Source organism: Caenorhabditis remanei, chromosome II, assembly GCF_010183535.1.
Source record: "Caenorhabditis remanei strain PX506 chromosome II, whole genome shotgun sequence".
NCBI classification, from domain to species: domain Eukaryota; kingdom Metazoa; phylum Nematoda; class Chromadorea; order Rhabditida; family Rhabditidae; genus Caenorhabditis; species Caenorhabditis remanei.
Window position 1 is genome coordinate 17,516,844 of NC_071329.1, and position 21,627 is coordinate 17,538,470.

The following is a 21,627-nucleotide window of genomic DNA, read 5'->3' on the forward strand; positions in this document are numbered from 1 at the left end:
TTAATTGAGTCACCTGTCTCCCACACTCATCTCCCGAATTCCTATTGCACGTTCTAATTCTTCTCCCCATTCACACATCAAGAACACAATGTGCCTAACCAGGTCCTTTACTCCTCTTTCATCATATTTTGATTCACACACCTCTTGTACTCACATTGTTTTTAAATTTTAAATTTCTTCTAAATAAAACTAAATATTTATACCTTCAACTAAAATAAGTACTGTAGTTTTCAGCAACATCTCACCTTCTAGACTTCAAGAATGACTGATCCAGCAAAACGCCACGAGTGCAATGTTTGTCACAAGACATTCAAAACGCCATCCGGTAAAATAGTGAAATAGTTTATAAAAATGCTATATCGATAGTTATTCCAGCGCTCGTAGTGCACGCGGTTATTCACACAGGAGAAAAGCCGTTCGAATGTGATGATTGTGGTATGAAATACAATTCCAAGGCTACCTTGTCCAAGCATCGATTGATTCATGAAACTTCGAAGCCGTTTGAATGTTTGATTTGTGGGAAAGCTGATACGTAAGTTTAAACTGTGAAAAATTTGTGAAAAATGATGTAAAATTACACGATGAAGTCAGGAGTACCTATGCAGACGCGCTCTGTGGCTAATTTGGGTACAACGTGTCGTAGCGGTGAACTTTCAAACATAGTGGTAACAACAGAGCACGTCTGCACAGTTATTCCTGGCCTCATCGTGAGACAGTGATCTAGTTAATAATGAACTTCCAGGCTGAAATATAATATCAAAAGACACATAAACAAAGTACATAATCTCGAAGGAGATCGACTGGAAGCGGCGATTCAATCTTCCGAAAGACGCCGGAATATCAGAAAATCAGCGAGAACCGTTTTGAATAAAACTAATACAGTTTCAACACCAAACACTAAGAGAAAAGCGCCAAAGAGATCTCGGCAGGAAGAAGAGGATATGGAAGCGATGGATGATGACAACGACTTGGAGAATTCGTCAGGAACACCGGCCGTGCAACAAAGAGAAATCGATTCGGATTCTGTGATACCATCAAACCGTAGAAATGCGTTGGGCACTCAAGAAACTGGAAATCACAGAAACAGCGATGAAGTGAACAAAAAATCTGAATCGAATCAAGAAAAAACCGAAGAAAAGCCGAGTCTGATTCTCGCTCCGCTGCCAAAAAGAAGAAAAATCAATACTCCGACGATAAAAATGACCCCATTCCCCATTAAAACTGAGAATCCAATCGTTCAAGAAGTCGGTGATTTGATGCCTCTTATGGATCTATCGACATCATCATTCCATCCATCAGCTTCACAACAAGGAATTCTCGACATGGGTCTGGATTCTCAAATCGGAAGTGTTTCAAATAATTCATCGATCAATACACCGCAATTTGTGAGATTATCACTTCCAAAATCATCTTAGAAAATCAATAATTCCAGAGTTTCGATGAAGACATTCGTCAGATTGCCCATCAATTGTCTCGTGTTGCCACCGCCCGTCCGGAATGTCATGATGCCCTCCGTGAAGTTCTCTATGGAACGATTGTTGCATTCGGAAGTGGAGGATTCGATAACAATGTTGGAGAATTCTTCAAGAAAATGAATGATCGTTATAATCATTGACTCTCATCTATACACAGGTCCCTACGCTTCCAATACGCAAGGAGTGGCGCGATATTTTTGCGCCAGCAATGTCTTGGCACGCGAGTGGTGCACGGAAATGCGTACCGTAGTATTTTCATTTTTATAACTGAAAATTGTGTTTTATGCAATAAAAAACTTATTTTTCGTATTTTTTTCTCAAATCAATTCCCGAACTTTTTTAAGTTGGAGCAAAACGAATCGAAAAAATGCAAAATATCGAAATTTCGTGTGTCGTAGGAGGAGTTCTATACTTTTGAAATTTCGCTATCGTAAAAAGTAGAAATATTCTAGAATATTACGACGAAGAAGGAGAATTCAATCGAAGTTAATGACAATTGTAGGAAGCTAAACCTGGAAAAAATTTAGAAAAACCTTATTTTATTGCAGTTTTATGTTTTAAACCGTATTTTCTTGTTTCCGAAGTTACTCTTCAAAAATATGTTTTCAGAATCAAACAATCGGGTAGTTCTGTGTACTTAGACGGCTCGAAAGACAAAAAAGCCGTAAGGTTAGTAGAGTAGACGTATCATGAAACACAATCCTAATCAAATTTGTTGTCTATTGCAGATCACACAATCACATACGGGTAGACCGAGCACAGAAATCAGACATTTGACAGTTCGGGTTCACAAAAAAGCTGTGAGGTCAGTAGTTATAAATAGTTATAAGGCGATGGAGGGAGCCTGAAGGGAAACAAAGCAAACATTTATGAATACATGGAACACGGAAATTTTCAGAAATGCCGCCGAAATTATCAAAAGTTGCTAATAAACACAACGGAGTTAAAGGCGTCGAAGCCTTAGAAAATAGGCACGAGAAGATAAAACGAGAACTTCGTGATAATTTGTCTGATGCCAATGGTCGATTAACCAAATCTGAATCTGCAATCGTTGAATTGAAAAATATCATAACACAAAAAGACGAGGAAATTGCTGAACTGAAGTTGACATTGATGAATAAAAGAGATATAGAAAATCAACTGAAAAATGCGCAGAAAGCTCTGGAGTCCAGTCAACGATCATCAGAATTCGTTTCGAATCAAGTGGCGAATCTTCATCGCGAAAACAATAATCTGAAAGATAAAATCAATTTCTTGAATAATAACATTCTGTTAGCTGAAAGAAACAAGGAAGAATCGATGAGAGACGCTGTTCTGGCAAGAAATTCTGAAAACATTCACAGAAAGAAGGCATTGGATATGAATAATAAACTGAACAGTCTGAAACTTCAATCTCCTAGTGGTGGAACGAAGCTGAAAAAATACGGGGATATTCGGAAAACCGATACCAAAATTTCCCGATTTAAACGATGTCTTGAGTTTCTGAAGAAAGATGTAGACGAGGACGACTTCGATGCATTCATCACTGATTTCTGTCATTATATCGCAAAGGATCCATCTTTTTCATACAAGAATTGCTTATCAGACATGGATTCGTTCCTGGCAGTTGTCAAATTCAAGTTCTCGGATACCGTTCTGAAAGATCTGAAAGCTTTTCTCACCGAAAAATTGGGGTATGACATCTTCAGTTCTCGTAACAAAATCGATAATCTTCGCAAACTCCACTCGACTGTTGACGATTATGAGATCACCACGAAAGAAACTATGAAAAAAGTGGGATCGCGAGAAGTCAATGCGAAATCGGCAATCATTAAAGCAAAAGACGTATCCGCATTAATCTGTATGCGACTCGAAAGACTATCTGATAGCAATCAGCTCCGATTCAAGAGTGAAGATGATCCTGTTGTTGTCGGATACGGCGGTGATAAGGGTGGATCTCAAACCAAACTCTGCATCATGTTTGGTAGTATCGATCAGCCGAACAATCCCCACAGTCTTCTACTTGTGGGAATGTATGACGGATCCGATGACTACAAGTCACTGCAGGATAATATGGGCTCGGTGTTCGAACAGATTAATGAGTTATCCACGCTGACATATAAGGAGAAAGGCCATGTGATCACTCGTCCTGTCGTCGTCGTTGCCATCGGCGACTGTAAATTCTTATCCTCGATTTTAGGTCACGCAGGACAGTCCTGTTCGACGCCATGTTTCTGTTGCAAACTGGCATGGTCATGTAGACCTCCACACGCAACTCTTCTTGCTGACTTCGATTTCTCGATCGCTGCTGATGAATACGATCCGGAAGACTTGAAAAGTCCACTTTTGAATCTTCCACCTTCCTCTGTCGGTCCACCCATTCTTCATGTGATGCTCGGAATCGTCCAGAACTACGTCTTGAATCCTCTCGTAGCGTTGTGCAATGTTCTCGATTATGGTGAAGATTTGCCAGATGATTTAAAAGACCAGAAAAAGATGCTTCGAACGTTGGAACAGGAAGAATCAGATTATAAAGGACGTGTTGAAGTTCTTGAATCCTCAGTTCGTTCAATTGATTCATTGGTAGAAGTTGTGAAGAAGACAAAGAATTCTGGGAAGAAAAAATCGATATGTCATCATGTTGTCAATCTGAGCATTGTTTGATGCCGCACTGTCAAAACACGGAATTCCGTCGTTCGGATTCATTTGTATGTGATTCTTGTGACAAATCGATTCACTATGTGTGTTGCTTTGTGATCGATTCCACTGTGGACACAGTTTCGAGATGCCTTGATTGTCGATTTTCCTTACAAACTTTCGATGACCGATTCCAAGTGTTGACAGAAATTCGCGATAGAATATATGAGCAGCTGGAAAGTGATGAAGACGTTCTGAAAGATGTTTCGATTGATAGAGAAAATTTACAATCACTCTTCAGTGACACCAAAGAAACTCGTAAACGTCTGGAATCTGCACTTGAATCCATCGGTTGTGGACATAGGACATGGTATCAACAGATTACCGGCAACCAGGCGAGAAAATTGCTTCGTCCTTCTAACATCCAACTTGTGCTTGCCATTTTTCCCGCTGATTGTTCTCCAAAGCTCCCTCTGATCGAGAAAATCATGCACGATTTGTCGTGGATTATGTCTTTTTGCAACAACAGCAAAAAATCAGATGCAGAAATCGATGAACTTCAGGACATCCTCTGGAATCTCGAATCGAACATGAAGAAAGCATTCCCATCCGCGACAGTGTCTCCTAAACTGCATTTATTGTTCGTTCACTTAGTTCCGTACGTGAGAATTCATCGAAGCCTGGGCCATTTGACAGAACAAGGCATGGAACACCTACATGCAATCGTCAATGTGCTTAACGTTAGATTTTCTGCCGTCACTAACCCTGAGTCGAAAGCTATTCTAATTGTCAAACACCTTGCCAATTTAAATTTCCTTTTTGATACTCACCAATCCTGGTTTCAATCCGAGTGAACTTCCATTTCCAGCAGTGCTAATAAACATAGTTTTTTCTGCATGTCGCCAGTTGTTGAAATAACCTGAAAAAATATTCGGCGGCGAAGTATTTCCTGAAATTCTGCAACTAACCGCTCTTTCACTGTTTCAGATTGGAACCGTCCATTGCAGAATGTTTGATGAGAAATAACTGGAAAATTAAACATTTTAAAATCAATTAAACTGTTTTTTAAAATCAATAATATTAAGAAGACACGCATTTATTCAATTAAAAACACATTCTTCGCAATCTTGCATGCTAAAGAATTAAATGCCAAAATAAAAGAAACACTGAGTAAAAACGAGAGACGCAGAGACACCGCTAATGCGCCAATGCACGGAGAGTACGCCTTGTTGACAGTTCGACGTCACAGAGCTCCCGAGGATTTTGGAAGCGTAGGGACCAGTGAGGTGTCGAGTTAATCAGCGGAGTATTGATTTTACTGATTTTTTCATCAACTGCTCTCCACTGAAATCAGCGAAAATTTCAGTGCGAAATTCAAAATAACATGTTGTGGCAGAATGAAGACTGCTGGCTGAAACTGAATTGTTTCACTTTGAAAAATCGCATAATTTAGAATTTTACTGCACAAAAAATCTACTTCGAGTTTCCTCTAGAAAAAATCAATAATTTCTATCAATTGATTTCTCTCGATATTCATGTATTGATGTTTTTTACTGAAAGTCAGTTTATTTTCGCTTTGAAGAAATTGCAAAAATCGGTAAAATTTCACTTAAAAAACAAAAATTCGATGAAAACAATAGCACACATATTAAAAAAAAACAGAATCAATGGTTGTAACGATCGTTCATTTTCTTGAAGAACTCTCCAACATTGTTATCGAATCCTCCACTTCCGAATGCAACAATCGTTCCATAGAGAACTTCACGGAGGGCATCATGACATTCTGGACGGGCGGTGGCAACACGAGACAATTGATGGGCAATCTGACGAATGTCTTCATCGAAACTCTGGAATTATTGATTTTATTGATGGTAAATGCAATGAAAATCTCACAAATTGCGGGGTATTGATCGGTGAACTATTCGAAACATTTCCAATTTCTGACTCCATATCCATGTCGAAAACTCCCTGATGTGAAGCTGATGGAGGGAATGCAGATGTCGATAGACCCATAAGAGGCATCAAATCACCGACTTCTTGAACGATTGGATTCTCAATTTTGATGGGGAAAGGCGTCGATTTAATCAGCGGAGTATTGATTTTACTCTTTTTTGGCAGCGGAGCGGCGAGCATCAAGCGCGGTTTTTCTTCAGTTCTATTTTCATTCGATTCAAACAGATCGATCACTTCATCGCCATTTCCGTGATTTCCAGTTTCTTGATTCATAGACACTACAGAATCTGAATCGATTTCTGGTTGTTCCTCGGACCGGTCGTTGTCATCATCCATCGCTTCCAAATCCTCTTCTTCTTGCCGAGATCTTTTTGGCGCTTCTTTCGAACGATTTTTCTTCGTTTTTGGTGTTGAAGCAGTCCGATTCTTATCCAGAACACGGTTCGTCGACTTTCCGGCCTTGCAACCCCTGGAAAAACAATGTAAATATACAGAATAAAAAGTACGAATCTTACAAATTTTTTGGCGTGTTGCGACTGCTTTTCGATGTTTGAGAGGCATGTTTCGTTCGAAGATGTGCGTTTAAATTTGATTTGAAGCCAAATCTGAAGCCACAGACGTCACATTCGAACGGCTTTTCTCCAGTGTGAACGACTTCATGACGTTGGACGTCTGGAAAAAAGTCAATATTATATATTTTCAACACTTTCTTCAAATTGTACCAGATGGGCGGGCGAATGTTTTGTGACAAACATTGCATTCGTTTCGTCTAGTTGGATTGGTCATTTGTGTAGGAGTCGAGCTATTGCTGAAAATTACAAAAAATTATCAAAAAATATGAGAAAACTGGGAAAAAACAACGAAGAATAGCTATCAATGAGCAAAAAATGACGGAAATCGGGATATAAACGAGCATTTTTCAACAGAAAGGAAAATTTCGGTTGTTGATTCGAAAAACTAAAATATTGAAACAAAATCGGAGCCTGGACAGTAAGTTTTGAGAATGAAATCAAGAAAAATTAATCAATTTCTACAGAAAGACAGTCTTCGGCAAGCTCTTTTTTTTGCGAAATTTGCTGCGAAATAATAATTTTACACATTTTTAAACAAAATCGATATTTTCTAACTGTATTAGTCAATGTTGGAATAACAATTAACTGGTAATTGTCCTATTCTAGTGAGATTCGCTGATTATTATTTTAAAAATGTGAAAATTATAAATAAATGCAATCGTCCACGAGGACTACACGATTGTCGGAATTTCGGCCGTGCAGTTCGGCCACGGTTCTAAAAGGCCACGGTGATTTTTTCGCTACATTTCCCGTTGACAATTTTTCGCCTCATGGACCTATTCTGGGGTAGCAAAAAATAGTTTTTTGCTTATTTTTTGCTATTCAGAAAGTAGCAAAAAAAGCAAAAAACTCCTGGTTTGGAGGCATTTTTTGCTTGACCTTTTCTAGGCCAGCCCGCGGTTTTCTAGGCCATGTGTAGATTTACGGGAGATTTTTTTGCGATTTTTTCAGCATTCATGTACTTTATCGCTACTTTTGAACTGAATTCGTAATTTTATTGATTTATTCCATACTTTGTAAACGTTAAATGATTTTTTTCCGAACTTTGCTGAAAAAATCCCAAAAAAAGCTCCCGTAAATCTGCACCAAACACAGGTCTTGCAGCGAATGGCCTAGAAAAGGGCGGGCTGGCCTAGAAAAGGTCAAGCAAAAAATGTCTCCAAACCAGGAGTTTTTTGCTTTTTTTGCTACTTTCTGAATAGCAAAAAATTAGCAAAAAACTATTTTTTGCTACCCCAGAATAGGTTCATCATGGTGCACAGAAAAATGGGTGGGGCTAAGGACTCAGGCAACTCGATATTAATCTAATGAGACGCCACACTAATCTAATCACAATCTCATTAGATTAGCGGCTTTTGCTTGCGCAAACTTCGTTGGCGCCATGGATCCAAGAATAAGTCAGCACAAAACGCGCAAAATTTCTTTCAATTTTTGTTTTAATGTTTTTTCTAAGTTTTAATTCTCTATTCATGTCTCGAAAGTCTGAAATCGTTGCGAACTAATTTCGTTTGCGGTTTTATCGACTTTTTCACGATTTTCAATTATTAAAAATTGTATTTTTCGGTTTCTATGGCTCTTCAAGTCTTCAACTGCAGTCTTCACTCTTCCACAATTTCCATTTGGTTTGAAAGAAAAGTCAACATTGCGATGAAATCATGAATAAATTCTTGGTAAGCAAATTGTTTCTCTTACAATTAACTGTGAATAATAGTTTATTGTTCAGGAATAATCGTGTACTTCTTCAACATCAGCGCTCTCTACATAGCTTCGAAAGAAAATTCTTTTGTGAGTTCAGACATCAAACAGTTTTTTGGTATTAATTTTGTTCATTTTATAGTAAAATTCGCTGACAAGGGAACTCCTTTTAGAAACTGTTTGAGAATTTGCTGAAAATTGGCTCATAGGTAGTTTCGACCATTCTGAATACGATGACAACAAAAGCTAGTGCCCCTTCCTGCTCCGGAGCTCAAAAAACGAGCTCGAAACTTGCTCCACGCGATTTCGCACTCTTGTCACTCTCTTCCAAGCAGTATTTTTCTGTGGCTTCGGTGGCTAAGTGGTAGTGAGCGGGTGCGGCGGTGGGAGGGTCTGGGGTTCGACTCTCTCCCTCAATATTCTTTTTTTTTCTTTCTTTCGATTTTCATTAACATGGTAATTTTTTATCAAGATTCTTCAAATAATGTATTCGTCGCGATTCGCATCAGGAAAAGCGCGAAATTATTCAAGCTAAAAAATTTATTGGAATATAAAACTACTTTTTCTTCTTCTTTTTACAATCGTGATCACAGATAACGAAGTGTTCGAAACAGTATTTGTTTTTACAATACAGACATCTACAATTAGAAGTTTGTGGACATCCGGTGTGCGCACAGTCTCCAGCGACGTCTCGGGGGAACATCTCTTCCGCAGGCGTTTTGAAGGTTGGTGGTCTTGGAACGTCGTATCCTGCAGCATGCCACGCGTATTGAACCCATGGTTCTAGCTCCGGTGCGCAAAACTGACGCCAAACGAGAGAGAGAACCTGGAAGTGTTAAGTTGAGAATGAGAATACTTCGGATGGTGACTCACTTTCAATGTTTCGTCTCTTGTGTGCATTTTATAATCTGGATGGGTGAGCTGGGCATAATTTGTGAGAATCTTTATAACTTTCTTGAAACCTCCAAAGATGCCAACATCACAAGGCTGAACACGACCCGTACAACCAGGCGGGATCATCAAGATCATCAATTTGTTCGATGCTGGAGTCACGGAGTCGATGGCGCTTTGATCTTTCCAACTGCTCCAACTATCCACAAGAAGTAGAGCATCTTTCGGCATTGTTGGATCGAAGACCATTTCTTTGAAGAACGTTTTCATGAGTTCCTTTGTCATAATGTGACTTGAATGACATGTCACAACCAGATTGTCAGCGTGATAATGTCCTTTCTTCGGAAATTCACCGTTTTTCTCCTTGAGCGTAACGAACAATTTTGGATGTAACTTCCCACTGGCAGATATCAGTGGCATCACAGTGTATGAATGGGTCGTGGATGATACGTTCTTAACCACACAATGAACGTCTTTCGATCCAGTGTAGGCCAGTGTCCGAGCAGTGTTCATCTCCAATTGGAAGCCACTCTGATCAGCGTTGAACACATTTGACAGCGGGTATCGTGAAAGAGCGTGATTAACCGATTTCACAAATTCTTGGGAGTCCTTCTCGATTTGATCACGAGTTTTGTGCCGGATTCTCGAAACAAATTTTGTGATCTTGCGTGATGAGATTCCATATCTTCTTTTCCACCCAGCTAGCCAGTTGTTGGATCCAATGAAATCGTCAATATTAATATTTTGTTTTTTGATAATATCAACAATTAGAAAACGAAGAATAGAATCATGCAGAATCTGACCATCCTCAATTTGCTTCCGAACTTCTTTCTCTAACTCATTGGATAGGAATTCGAGGTTGTTCTTTCTGTTTGCTTTGATGGTTTCTATAATAAAACATATGGATGGGAGCATTACGTTTTATAACTCACTTTGGATCTCATACTCGCGAAGCTTTTTCAAATGATTTTCATCAACTATGAAACGGAACTTATGTTTCATCGTGCTCAAACTTGGTCTAATCCGGGTACCATTGTTGTGATATCCTTCTTTTGACCCATAATATTGAACAGCTTCTTCTACTTTTGATAGCTCCACAAATTCATCTTTCGAAAACTGGATCATGTTTGGCTTTCCAGGAAGTTGAACAACGTCTGGGTAAACTTTCATTGTGTGATATGCTTCATCTTCTGGGGTCCAGGCTGAAATTAATAGCTACTTGATTAAAAAAATATTATTGAAACATACTCAAGTCTTGCAAATCATCCTCGAAGTGAGATAGATGTTCCGCGGAACTTATCTCATAGTCTCCTTTGTCAATCGATTCACCGATATCAATCAGATGAGCAGCTAACTCCAACTCTTTCTCACTCAAATATGGCCGCTTCGAAGGGTCATCATCTTGGGCAATGATGAAATGGAGGACACGGCGGAACGTAGACATGGTATACAGAGAATATAAGAATAAAAAAACGAATAAAATGTGGGAAAAAGCAAAAAAAAAACCTTATATACGGCTTCAAACCGCTTCTAGAACTTTCCAAAAGTTCCAGACCAAGAAAACTCGTGGTTGTTGGAGAGGTCATACTGTAAAAAGTTCAAAAAACACAAAATTGATGTTTCTAGAAGCTTTTACGAGATTTTTCGCGCTTTTCCTGATGCGAATCGCGACGAATACATTATTTGAAGAATCTTGATAAAAAATTACCATGTTAATGAAAATCGAAAGAAAGAAAAAAAAAAGAATATTGAGGGAGAGAGTCGAACCCCAGACCCTCCCACCGCCGCACCCGCTCACTACCACTTAGCCACCGAAGCCACAGAAAAATACTGCTTGGAAGAGAGTGACAAGAGTGCGAAATCGCGTGGAGCAAGTTTCGAGCTCGTTTTTTGAGCTCCGGAGCAGGAAGGGGCACTAGCTTTTGTTGTCATCGTATTCAGAATGGTCGAAACTACCTATGAGCCAATTTTCAGCAAATTCTCAAACAGTTTCTAAAAGGAGTTCCCTTGTGAGTGGACGACAAGGGGAAGCAGCCGGACAGAGGACAACTTGGATTTTTCCCACTTGCAATGGATTTGCGACTATAATTTTTCTAAAATTTAATAATTTCTACATTTTTTCTGTTATATTTTTTGTACATTTTGATTGTCAGAATTCTTGTTTTTTTTTTCGAATAAATTTACTATTTCTTATTTTACCTAAAGAATTTTCAAATGTTACTACTAATTACACAAGATTCCACGTCAATCTAATGAGATCGCGCGCCAATCTAACTAGACGGTACGCTAATCTAATTAGCTGCGGCGCTAATCTTATTATGCCAACATTGCAGCTAATCGAACTGACGCCGTAGCTCATTAGATTAATATCGAGTTGCCTGAGGATGTAACCCCGCGGCACAGAAAAATGAGGTTAATAAATTGCAGTGAAGTGCAGAGAAAGTTTAATGAAAAGTGTTCGTTTGGAAACAAAAACATGGTAGATATTGTCGAAAAAATAAAGTTTCGACAAGGATTTCAAAAAAAAAATTCGCAGGCTGGAACAAGCAAGCGCATAAAGTTCTGGGCGGAGCTTAAATCTGCAAGCGGCGCGGTTCTTAATTTGAAAAAAACAACTGAAATTAGAAATGCGGCGATTGCAGTTTAAGCTCCGCCCAGAACTTTATGCGCTTGCTTGTTCCAGCCTGCGAAATTTTTTTTTGAAATCCTTGTCGAAACTTTATTTTTTCGACAGTAAGTCAAAAATTGCTCGAAAAACGTATTTATTATCGAAATAAAAAAGTTCCGACATTTTTTCCCCCTCGGTGTTTGCAGACTCAAGCCAAAATTATCAAATTTTGGCTTGAGTCTGCAAACACCGAGGGGGAAAAAATGTCGGAACTTTTTTGTTGCGACAATATGTTATCAAACCAGAAAGTTTCAAGTGAAAAAATCTCAAATTTGACGTTTCAACTGTATTCATCCGTTTTTCGGCGAAGAGAAGCGTAAAAAGTGCAATCCAGTGATCAATCTCCCTCGTTTCTAACTTTTTCAAGGCATCTAGGAGATAATCTGATAAATGAAATGTTGTAAACTCCTATTTGAAACATTTACAATCACACAAGAGACACCGTACAAATCGGAAAGAATGTTGGATCGGGAAGAAGCAAATTGGGAAGTGACGAATCGCGAATAACACTTTTTCGCAAGTTCCAGTGTTTGAAAGAAACGAAAAGTTGATAATTTTTTGTGCAGTTTAGTTATTTAGCTTACAAATGGTGTGTTTTCATGTTATTGAACTGATTTTATGAAAATTTGCTTCGCGACGACGGTATATCGAGTGAAGTTCAAAGTTGTCATCGGCCCCTCTTCTCAATAATTACACAACACACTTTCAAATGAAAGTTTTTTTGATTTCCGACACTGAAACTTAATAAAAAGGCTCTTATCGACTCGTCACTTCCCGATTTGCTTCTTCCCGATTCGTTTCTTCCAGATCTAGTTTCTTGTCGATTGATAACCTCTATAAAACGACTGGAAATGCTCCCCGTCGTTTGAATCACCCTGAATACACTTTGAACGATTTACATGACTTCAAGCTTCAAAGTTTCCATTTGTAGTACTGAAATCTCACAAAAACCTGAATAAATTTTTTCCCAGAATCGTTCTGCAAAATTTGAATACAAATTCGAAAACAGTACAAAATTTCCATTCTAGTGATATATATATCTACCCATAACTCCATCTTGACTCGTGATCTTTCGCTAGTTAAATTACACGTGAAAGATGAGCTACTTCGTGAGCTTTCTCAAATCGAGGCCATGGTCATTTTAAAAACTAGGCCATCAGGAATTTTTAATTTCAACAAACTCCCGTTTTCTATATGAAGGAGGCCTTAAAACGACAGAAATTTTTTTCTACATAAACTAGACCGAAAAAAAATAATCTTATGAAAGCGTTTTTTCAAAGTTATGGATTCAGTTTTTTTTAAAACCTCGTCAAAGTTTGTGGAAGAGAAATTAACACTGACGAAAATCTCTTCAACAAAATCCAGTTTTCTATATGAAGGAGGCATCAAAACGACTAGAATTTTTTTCTACATAAACTAGATCGAAAAAAAATAATCTTATGAGCGCGTTTTTTGAAATTTATGGATTCAGTTTTTTTATATAGCTGATTAAAAATTATGGCAGAGAAAATTACACTGCGTTGTCTGGCGGAGCGCATTTGCCTCACGGGGTCGTGACCTAGCGAGAAGCAGAAATATGGAAGAGAAACCCAAATTTAATGTAGCGAAAAAATCACCGTGAAGGCGCGAGTTTAAATTTGTTGTTCATTGCCGGCTATCAATAGACAAAAAAAGAGAAAAAATAAGGAAAATCTATGAGCAGAACTTTCAGAAAATTACAGAAATTTCGAATTTTTAGGCACCATCCAGAACTTTATCAACAGATTTTGCTTATTTTGTGTCACATATCTACATAAGAAATGTGGAAACTTCTGGTGAATCGTAAAACAAACTGGTTTATTTGAAACAATTATTAAAAAGAATCAAAAACAAAACAATAAAGAAACATTTCTTGGGACTGATTGATGGTATGAACGAAGTGAAAACAATCTGGACAATAATCTGTAACAATCACTTCTTCGCGTATCGTTCGCCCATCATTCGGAAGAATTCTTCAACGTTGGTGCATGTCGGAGAGCTCTCAAATGCAAACACCGTTGCGAACAACAGTTGTCTGAAACAGTCTTGACGATCTTTCGTTGAGTTGGCAGCGACTCGCATTATTTGATGGGAGATCTGACGAGAGTCCTCATCGAAGCTCTGGAATTATTGATTTTATTGATGGGAAATACAATGAAAATCTCACAAATTGCGGTGTATTGATCGGTGAAATATTCGAAATATTTCCAATTTCAGACTCCATATCCATGTCGAAAACTCCTTGTTGTGAAGCTAATGGAGGGAATGCAGATGTCGACAGGTCCATAAGAGGCATCAAATCACCAACTTCTTGAACGATTGGAACTTTTTGCTCGATTTTGATGGGGAAAGGCGTCGATTTTACAAGCGGAGTATTGATTTTACTGCTTTTGGACTGCGCAGCAAGCATCAGACGCGGCTTTTCTTCAGTTTCATCTTCATCCGATTCAAATAGATCAATTGCTTCATCGCCATTTCCGTTATTTCCAGTATCTCGGTTCGAAGAGATCACCGATTCCGAATCGATTTCTTGTTGTTGATCGGAACGGTGGCTGTCATCATCCATCGCTTCCAAATCGTCTTCTTCTTGCCGATATCTCTTTGGCGCTTCTTTCGGTTGTTTTATCTTCGTTTTTGGTGTTGAAGCAGTCCGATTCTTATTCTTAACAGCTTTCGCCGACTTTCTGCTCTTGCGACCCCTGAAAAAATAATTATGTTGTAAATATACAGAATAAAAAGTATGAATCTTACAAATTTTTTCGCGTGTTGCGAGTGCTTTTCGATTTTTTAGAATTTTTTTCATGTTTCCTTAGATGTTTGTTTAAACTTGAAATGAAACGGTATGTGGAGCCACAGACGTCACATTCGAACGGTCTTTCTCCAGTGTGAACTACTTCATGACTTTTGAGAACTGGAAAAAAGTCAATGTTATTTTTTTTAACTATTCTAAAATAGTACATGAATGGAAGGCGAATGATTTGTGACAAACATTGCATTCGTGTCGTCTAGTTGGATTGGCCATTTGGGAAGAAGTTGAGCTATTGCTGAAAATTACGCAAATTATTCAAAAAATTTGGGAGAACTGCAAAAAAAACAACGAAGAATGGCTATTAAAAAAGCAAAAAATGACCGAAATTGAGAAATATTGTCGCAACAAAAAAGTTCCGACATTTTTTTCCCCTCGGTGTTTGCGGACTCAAGCCAAAATTTGATAATTTTGGCTTGAGTCCGCAAACACCGACGAGGAAAAAATGTCGGAACTTTTTTATTTCGATAATAAGTAATATATTGGAAGAGAGTCGTAATTGATAACGAATTTTTTCAACGGAAAAGGGAAATTTCGGTTGTTGAATTGAAAAAATGAAGTATTAAAACAAAATCGAAGCCTGGACAAGAAGTTTTGAGAATGAAATTAATAACAATTGAACTTATTTCTACGGAAAGATAGTCACGAATGACAAGCCCTTCATTTTGCGAAATTTGCAGAAAAATAATAGTTTAAAAAATTATTTTTCATGAAAATCGATATTTTCCACTTTACTCGTCGATGTCGTTGCAAAATTTGAGTGAGAACTGTCTTATTCTAGTGGAATTAGCTGATTATTCTAGAAAAACGTGAAAAATAAAAATAAATACAAATGTCCACGAGAACTACACGATTGTCGGAATCTCGGCCGCGCAGATCGGCCACGGTTCAAAAAGGCGCGAGTTTAAATTTACTAATTATTGCAGGCTTCCAATTGAAATCCTGCACTGTGTTTGGGGGTGAGTACTAAAATCAACTGCTCTCCACTGAACTCAGCGAAAATTTCAGCGCGAAATTCAAAATAACATCTTGTAGCAGAATGAAGACTGCTGGCTGAAACTGAATTGTTTCACTTTGAAAAATCGCATAATTTAGAATTTTACTGCACAAAAAATCTACTTCGAGTATCCTCTAGAAAAAATCAAGAATTTCTATCAATTGATTTCTCTCGATATTCATGTATTGATGTTTTTTTTAACAGAAAGTCGGGTTTTTTCGCTTTGAAGAAATTGCAAAAATCAATAAAATTTCACTTAAAAAAACAAAAATTCGATGAAAACAATAGCAGACATAATAAAAAACAGAATCAATGGTTATAACGACCGTTCATTTTCTTGTAGAACTCTCCAACATTGCCATTGAATCCTCCATTTCCAAATTCAACAATCGTTCCATATAGAACTTCACGGAGGGCATCATGACATTCTGGACGGGCGGTGGCAACACGAGACAATTGATGGGCGATCTGACGAATGTCTTCATCGAAACTCTGGAATAATTCATTTATTGATGGAATATACAATGAAAATCTCACAAATTGCGGTGTATTGATCGATGAACTGTTTGAGACACTTCCGATTAGAGAATCCATATCCATGTCGAGAATTCCCTGTTGTGAAGCTGTCGGAGGGAATGCAGATGTCGATAGATCCATAAGAGGCAACAAATCACCGACTGCTTGGACGATTGGATTTTCAATTTTGATGGGGAAAGGCGAAGTAATGATTTTACTCTTTTTTGGCAGCGGAGCGGCGAGCATCAGACGTGGCTTTTCTTCAGTTTCATCTTCATTCGATTCAAATAGATCGATCACTTCATCGCTGTTTCCGTGATTTTCAGATTCTTGATTCATAGACACTACAAAATCCGAATCGATTTCTGGTTGTTCCTCGGACCGGTCGTTGTCATCATCCATCGCTTCCAAATCCTCTTCTTCTTGCCGATATTTCTTCGGCGCGGTTTTCGATCGTTTTTTCTTCGTTTTTGGTGTTGAAGCAGTCCGATTCTCATCCAGACCCCTGAAAAAATAATTCAGTTGTGAATACACAGAATAAAAAGTATGAATCTTACAAATTTCTTGGTGTGCTGCGACTACTTGTCGCTGTTTGAGAGGCATGCTTTTTTCTACATAAACTAGATCGAAAAAAAATAATCTTATGAGCGCGTTTTTTGAAATTTATGGATTCAGTTTTTTTATATAGCTGATTAAAAATTATGGCAGAGAAAATTACACTGCGTTGTCTGGCGGAGCGCATTTGCCTCACGGGGTCGTGACCTAGCGAGAAGCAGAAATATGGAAGAGAAACCCAAATTTAATGTAGCGAAAAAATCACCGTGAAGGCGCGAGTTTAAATTTGTTGTTCATTGCCGGCTATCAATAGACAAAAAAAGAGAAAAAATAAGGAAAATCTATGAGCAGAACTTTCAGAAAATTACAGAAATTTCGAATTTTTAGGCGCCACCAAGAACTTTATCAACAGATTTTGCTTATTTTTTGACACGCGTTTATATGAGAAATGTGGGAAACTTCTGGTGAATCGTAAAATAACCTGGTTTATTTGAAACATTTATTAAAAAGAATCAAACACAAAACAATAAAGAGAAATTTCTTGAGATTGATTGATGGTATGAACGAAGTGAAAACAATCTGGACAATAATCTGTCACGATCACTTCTTTGCGTATCGTTCGCCCATCATTCGGAAGAATTCTTCAACGTTGGTGCATTTCGGAGAGCTCTCAAATGCAAACACCGTTGCGAATAACAGTTGTCTGAAACAGTCTTGACGATCTTTCGTTGAGTTGGCAGCGACTCGCATAATTTGATGGGAGATCTGACGAGAGTCCTCATCGAAGCTCTGGAATTATTGATTTTATTGATGGGAAATACAATGAAAATCTCACGAATTGCGGTGTATTGATTGACGAAATATTCGAAATATTTCCAATTTCAGACTCCATATCCATGTCGAAAACTCCTTGTTGTGAAGCTAATGGAGGGAATGCAGATGTCGATAGATCCATAAGAGGCATCAAATCACCGACTTCTTGAACGATTGGATTCTCAATTTTGATGGGGAAAGGCGTCGATTTAATCAGAGGAGTATTGATTTTACTCTTTTTTGGCAGCGGAGCGGAAAGCATCAGACGCGGTTTTTCTTCAGTTTCATCTTCATTCGTTTCAAATAGATCGATTATTATGAATTCATTTTTATCTGTGCATGGGAAGACCGCGCCGCACTCGCGCGGCGGCCACGCCCACTCCCATTTTAACGCTGTGTTCCATTTTTGAACACTGTCGCAAAAAATGGGCGTGGCCGCCGCGCGAGTGCGGCGCGGTCTTCCCATGCACAGATAAAAATGAATTCATAATACTTCATCGCTGTTTCCGTGATTTCCAGTATCTCGATTCGAAGAGACCACAGAATTCAAATCGATTTCTCGTTGTTGCTCGGACCGGTCGTTGTCATCATCCATCGCTTCCAAATCCTCTACTTCTTGCCGATATCTCTTTGGCGCTTTTATCGATTGGTTTTTGTTCGTTTTCGGCGTTGAAGCAGTCCGATTCTTATTATTAACAGCTTTCGCCGACTTTCTGGCTTTGCGACCCCTGAAAAAACAATTCAGTTGTAAATATACAGAATGAAAAGTACGAAGCTTACAAATTTCTTGGTGTGTTGCGACTGCTTTTCGGTGTTTGTTCGGCATGAATCGTTCGAAGATGTGTGGATAAATGAGCTTTTTGGCTAAATCTGAAGCCACAAACATCACATTCGAACGGCTTTTCTCCTGTGTGAACCACTTCATGACGTTTGAGAACTGAAAAACAGTCAATATTATATTTTCTAACCTATTCTAAAATAATACAGCAATGATGGGCGAATGTTTTGTGACAAACAGTGCACTGGTATGGTTTAGTTGTATCGGCCATTTGGGAAGAAGTTGAGCTATTGCTGAAAATTACAAATATATATTTTTTTAAATATGAGAAAACTGCGAAAAAACAATGAAGAATAGGAATCAAAAAATTAAAAAATGACGGAAATTGAGTTATTAATTATATATTATGAATTCATTTTTATCTGTGCATGAGAAGTCCGCGCCGCACTCACGCGGCGGCCACGCCCACCCCGATTTTAACGCTGCGTTCAATTTTTGAACACTGCCGCAAGAAATGGGCGTGGCCGCCGCGTGAGTGCGGCGCGGACTTCTCATGCACAGATAAAAATGAATTCATAATATATTGCAGTAGAGTAGAAAGAAATAATGTTTTTTTTCAATGGAAAAGCGAAATTTCAGTTATTTTTTGTAAATTTTTAACATTTTTGATTCAATTTTTAATTTTATATGAAAAACTGAATTATTGAAACAAAATCGGGAGCTGAACAATGAGTTTTGAATATAACATTAAGCAAAATTAAACAAATTTCAGTCACGATCGACAAGTTCTCATTTTTGCAAAATTTGCTGCGAAATAATAATTTTATACATATAAAAATCGATATTTTCTAATTTAACTAGTCCACGTTGTTATAAAAACTGAGTGAGAACTGTCTGATTATAGTGGAATCCACTGGTTATTTTAGAAAAAAACGTGAAAAATAAAAATCAGACTTGTCAAAAATCGGGCCGGCCCGGGCCGGGCCGGGCCGAGATTTTTCCTGATTTCAAAAAATGGGAACCCGTTTTTACCAAATTTTATTTGAAATTTTTCGAAAAAATAGAGTAAAAATGCTTAAATTATCATACATATTCACCTTTTTCCTAAAATTTCAAAAAATTTCCAAAAAAAAAATCAAAAACTCAAAATGTTTCAAAAGAGCCGCCCGGCCCGGGCCGAAATTTTTCCTGAGTTCGGCCCGGCCCGTGACAAGTCTGATAAAAATAAATGCAATCGTCCACGAGGACTACACGATTGTCGGGATCTCGGCCGCGCAGTTCGGCCACGGTTCAAAAAGGCGCGAGTTTAAATTTGATACTGATATTGAAATCTGCTTTTTTATTCGTTTAACAATAAGAAAACATAAAATTAAAATTAAAACAGTCAATTATTGTATCGATCGCTCAACTTCTTGAAGAACTCTCCAACATTGTCATTGAATCCTCCATTTCCGAATGCAAGAATCGTTCCGAACATCACTTCTCGCAGAACATCATGAGCATCCGGACGGGCGGTGGCAACTCGAGACAATTGATGAGCGATCTGACGAATGTCTTCATCAAAACTCTGGAATTATTGATTTTCTAAGATGATTTATGAAGTGAAAATCTCACGAATTGCGGTGTATTGGTCGGTGAAATATTCGAAACATTTCCAATTGCAGACTCCATATCCATGTCAAGAATTCCCTGATGTGAAGCTGATGGAGGGAATGCAGATGTCGATAGACCTATAAGAGGCATCAAATCACCGACTTCTTGAACGATTGGATTCTCAATTTTGATGGGGAAAGGTGTAGATTTTATAAGCGGAGTATTGATTTTACTCTTTTTTGGCAGCGGAGCGGAAAGCATCAGACGCGGTTTTTCTTCAGTTTCATCTTCATTCGTTTCAAATAGATCGATTACTTCATCGCTGTTTCCGTGATTTCCAGTATCTCGGTTCGAAGAGACCACAGAATTCAAATCGATTTCTCGTTGATGCTCGGACCGGTCGCTGTCATCATCCATCGCTTCCAAATCTTCCGCTTCTCGCCGAGATCTTTTTGGCGCTTCTTTCGATCGATTTTTCTTCGTTTTTGGTGTTGGAACAATGCGACTCTTAACAGCTTTCGTCGACTTTCTGGTATTTCGACCCCTGGAAAAACAATGTAAATATACAGAATAAAAACTACGAATCTTACAAATTTCTTGGTGTGTTGCGACTGCTTTTCGGTGTTTGTTCGGCATGAATCGTTCGAAGATGTGTGGATAAATGAGCTTTTTGGCTAAATCTGAAGCCACAAACATCACATTCGAACGGCTTTTCTCCTGTGTGAACCACTTCATGACGTTTGAGAACTGAAAAACAGTCAATATTATATTTTCTAACCTATTCTAAAATAATACAGCAATGATGGGCGAATGTTTTGTGACAAACAGTGCACTGGTATGGTTTAGTTGGATCGGTCATTTGGGAAGAAGTTGAGCTATTGCTGAAAATTTCACAAATTTTTCAAAAAAATTGAGAAAACTGGGAAAAAACAACAAATAAAAGCTATCAATAAATTAAAAAATGACGGGAATTGAGATATAAATCATATATTTGGGTAGAATCGATAGAAATAATGTTTTTTTTTCAACGGAAAAGGGAAATTTCGGTTGTTTTTTGTAAATTTTTTCTCTGTTTTATTAAATTTTTGATTGTATATGAAAAACTAAATTATTGAAACAAAATCGGGAGCTGAAACTGAGATTTGAATAAAAAATTAAGCAAAATTAAACAAATTTCAGTCACGATCGACAATTTCTCATTTTTGCAAAATTTGCATCGAAATAATAATTTTATATAAAAATCGATATTTTCTAATTTAACTAATCCACGTTGTTATGAAAATTGAGCCAAAAGAGTCCTATTCTAAATAGTTCGCTGATTATTATTCAAAAAATGTGAAACATAAAAATAAATGCAATAGTCCACGAGGACTACACGATTATCGGAATTTCGGCCGCGCAGTTCGGCCACGGGTTCAAAAACGCGCCAGTTTAAATTTGTTGTTTATTAACGGCATTCAATTGAAAAAATAAGGAAAATCTATGAGCAGAACTTTCAAAAAATCACGGAAAATCGCACAGCAAAAGCGGAGACCAATCTTCGAATTTTTAGGCGCTACCAAGAATTTACTCTTATTTTTTGACACGCGTTTATATAAGAAATTTGGGAAACTTCTGGTGAATCGTAAAATAAAGTGGTTTATTTGAAACAATTATTAAAAAGAATCAAAAACAAAACAAT

The 21,627-nt window shown here is 37.9% G+C and overlaps 7 protein-coding genes across 7 annotated transcripts; 2 read left to right on the plus strand and 5 right to left on the minus strand.

Moving 5' to 3' along the window:
- Positions 1-261: 261 nt before the first annotated feature.
- GCK72_007676 (uncharacterized protein) lies at positions 262-1,615 on the plus strand (the record flags this gene model as incomplete). The annotated part of the gene is made up of 4 exons (XM_053726364.1): positions 262-325; positions 376-532; positions 743-1,385; positions 1,433-1,615. 4 exons carry the CDS (start codon positions 262-264, stop codon positions 1,613-1,615), a joined length of 1,047 nt encoding a protein of 348 aa, XP_053590558.1.
- A 760-nt stretch (positions 1,616-2,375) lies between these two features.
- On the plus strand, positions 2,376-4,118 carry GCK72_007677 (uncharacterized protein; the record flags this gene model as incomplete). Its single annotated transcript, XM_003092464.2, has 1 exon — positions 2,376-4,118. One exon carries the CDS (start codon positions 2,376-2,378, stop codon positions 4,116-4,118), a length of 1,743 nt encoding a protein of 580 aa, XP_003092512.2.
- A 1,637-nt stretch (positions 4,119-5,755) lies between these two features.
- GCK72_007678 (uncharacterized protein) lies at positions 5,756-6,830 on the minus strand (the record flags this gene model as incomplete). The annotated part of the gene is made up of 4 exons (XM_053726365.1): positions 5,756-5,938; positions 5,985-6,513; positions 6,560-6,716; positions 6,767-6,830. The coding sequence occupies 4 exons, from the start codon at positions 6,828-6,830 to the stop codon at positions 5,756-5,758; spliced, it is 933 nt and encodes a 310-aa protein (XP_053590559.1).
- Positions 6,831-13,820: 6,990 nt separating this feature from the next.
- On the minus strand, positions 13,821-14,910 carry GCK72_007679 (uncharacterized protein; the record flags this gene model as incomplete). Its single annotated transcript, XM_053726366.1, has 4 exons — positions 13,821-14,009; positions 14,056-14,587; positions 14,640-14,799; positions 14,847-14,910. 4 exons carry the CDS (start codon positions 14,908-14,910, stop codon positions 13,821-13,823), a joined length of 945 nt encoding a protein of 314 aa, XP_053590560.1.
- Positions 14,911-16,000: 1,090 nt separating this feature from the next.
- Positions 16,001-17,837, minus strand: GCK72_007680 (uncharacterized protein; the record flags this gene model as incomplete). Its single annotated transcript, XM_053726367.1, has 5 exons — positions 16,001-16,183; positions 16,229-16,712; positions 16,765-16,818; positions 17,367-17,551; positions 17,598-17,837. 5 exons carry the CDS (start codon positions 17,835-17,837, stop codon positions 16,001-16,003), a joined length of 1,146 nt encoding a protein of 381 aa, XP_053590561.1.
- A 222-nt stretch (positions 17,838-18,059) lies between these two features.
- On the minus strand, positions 18,060-18,624 carry GCK72_007681 (uncharacterized protein; the record flags this gene model as incomplete). Its single annotated transcript, XM_053726368.1, has 3 exons — positions 18,060-18,303; positions 18,356-18,512; positions 18,561-18,624. 3 exons carry the CDS (start codon positions 18,622-18,624, stop codon positions 18,060-18,062), a joined length of 465 nt encoding a protein of 154 aa, XP_053590562.1.
- A 1,113-nt stretch (positions 18,625-19,737) lies between these two features.
- On the minus strand, positions 19,738-20,805 carry GCK72_007682 (uncharacterized protein; the record flags this gene model as incomplete). Its single annotated transcript, XM_053726369.1, has 4 exons — positions 19,738-19,920; positions 19,968-20,490; positions 20,537-20,693; positions 20,742-20,805. The coding sequence occupies 4 exons, from the start codon at positions 20,803-20,805 to the stop codon at positions 19,738-19,740; spliced, it is 927 nt and encodes a 308-aa protein (XP_053590563.1).
- Positions 20,806-21,627: the final 822 nt, after the last annotated feature.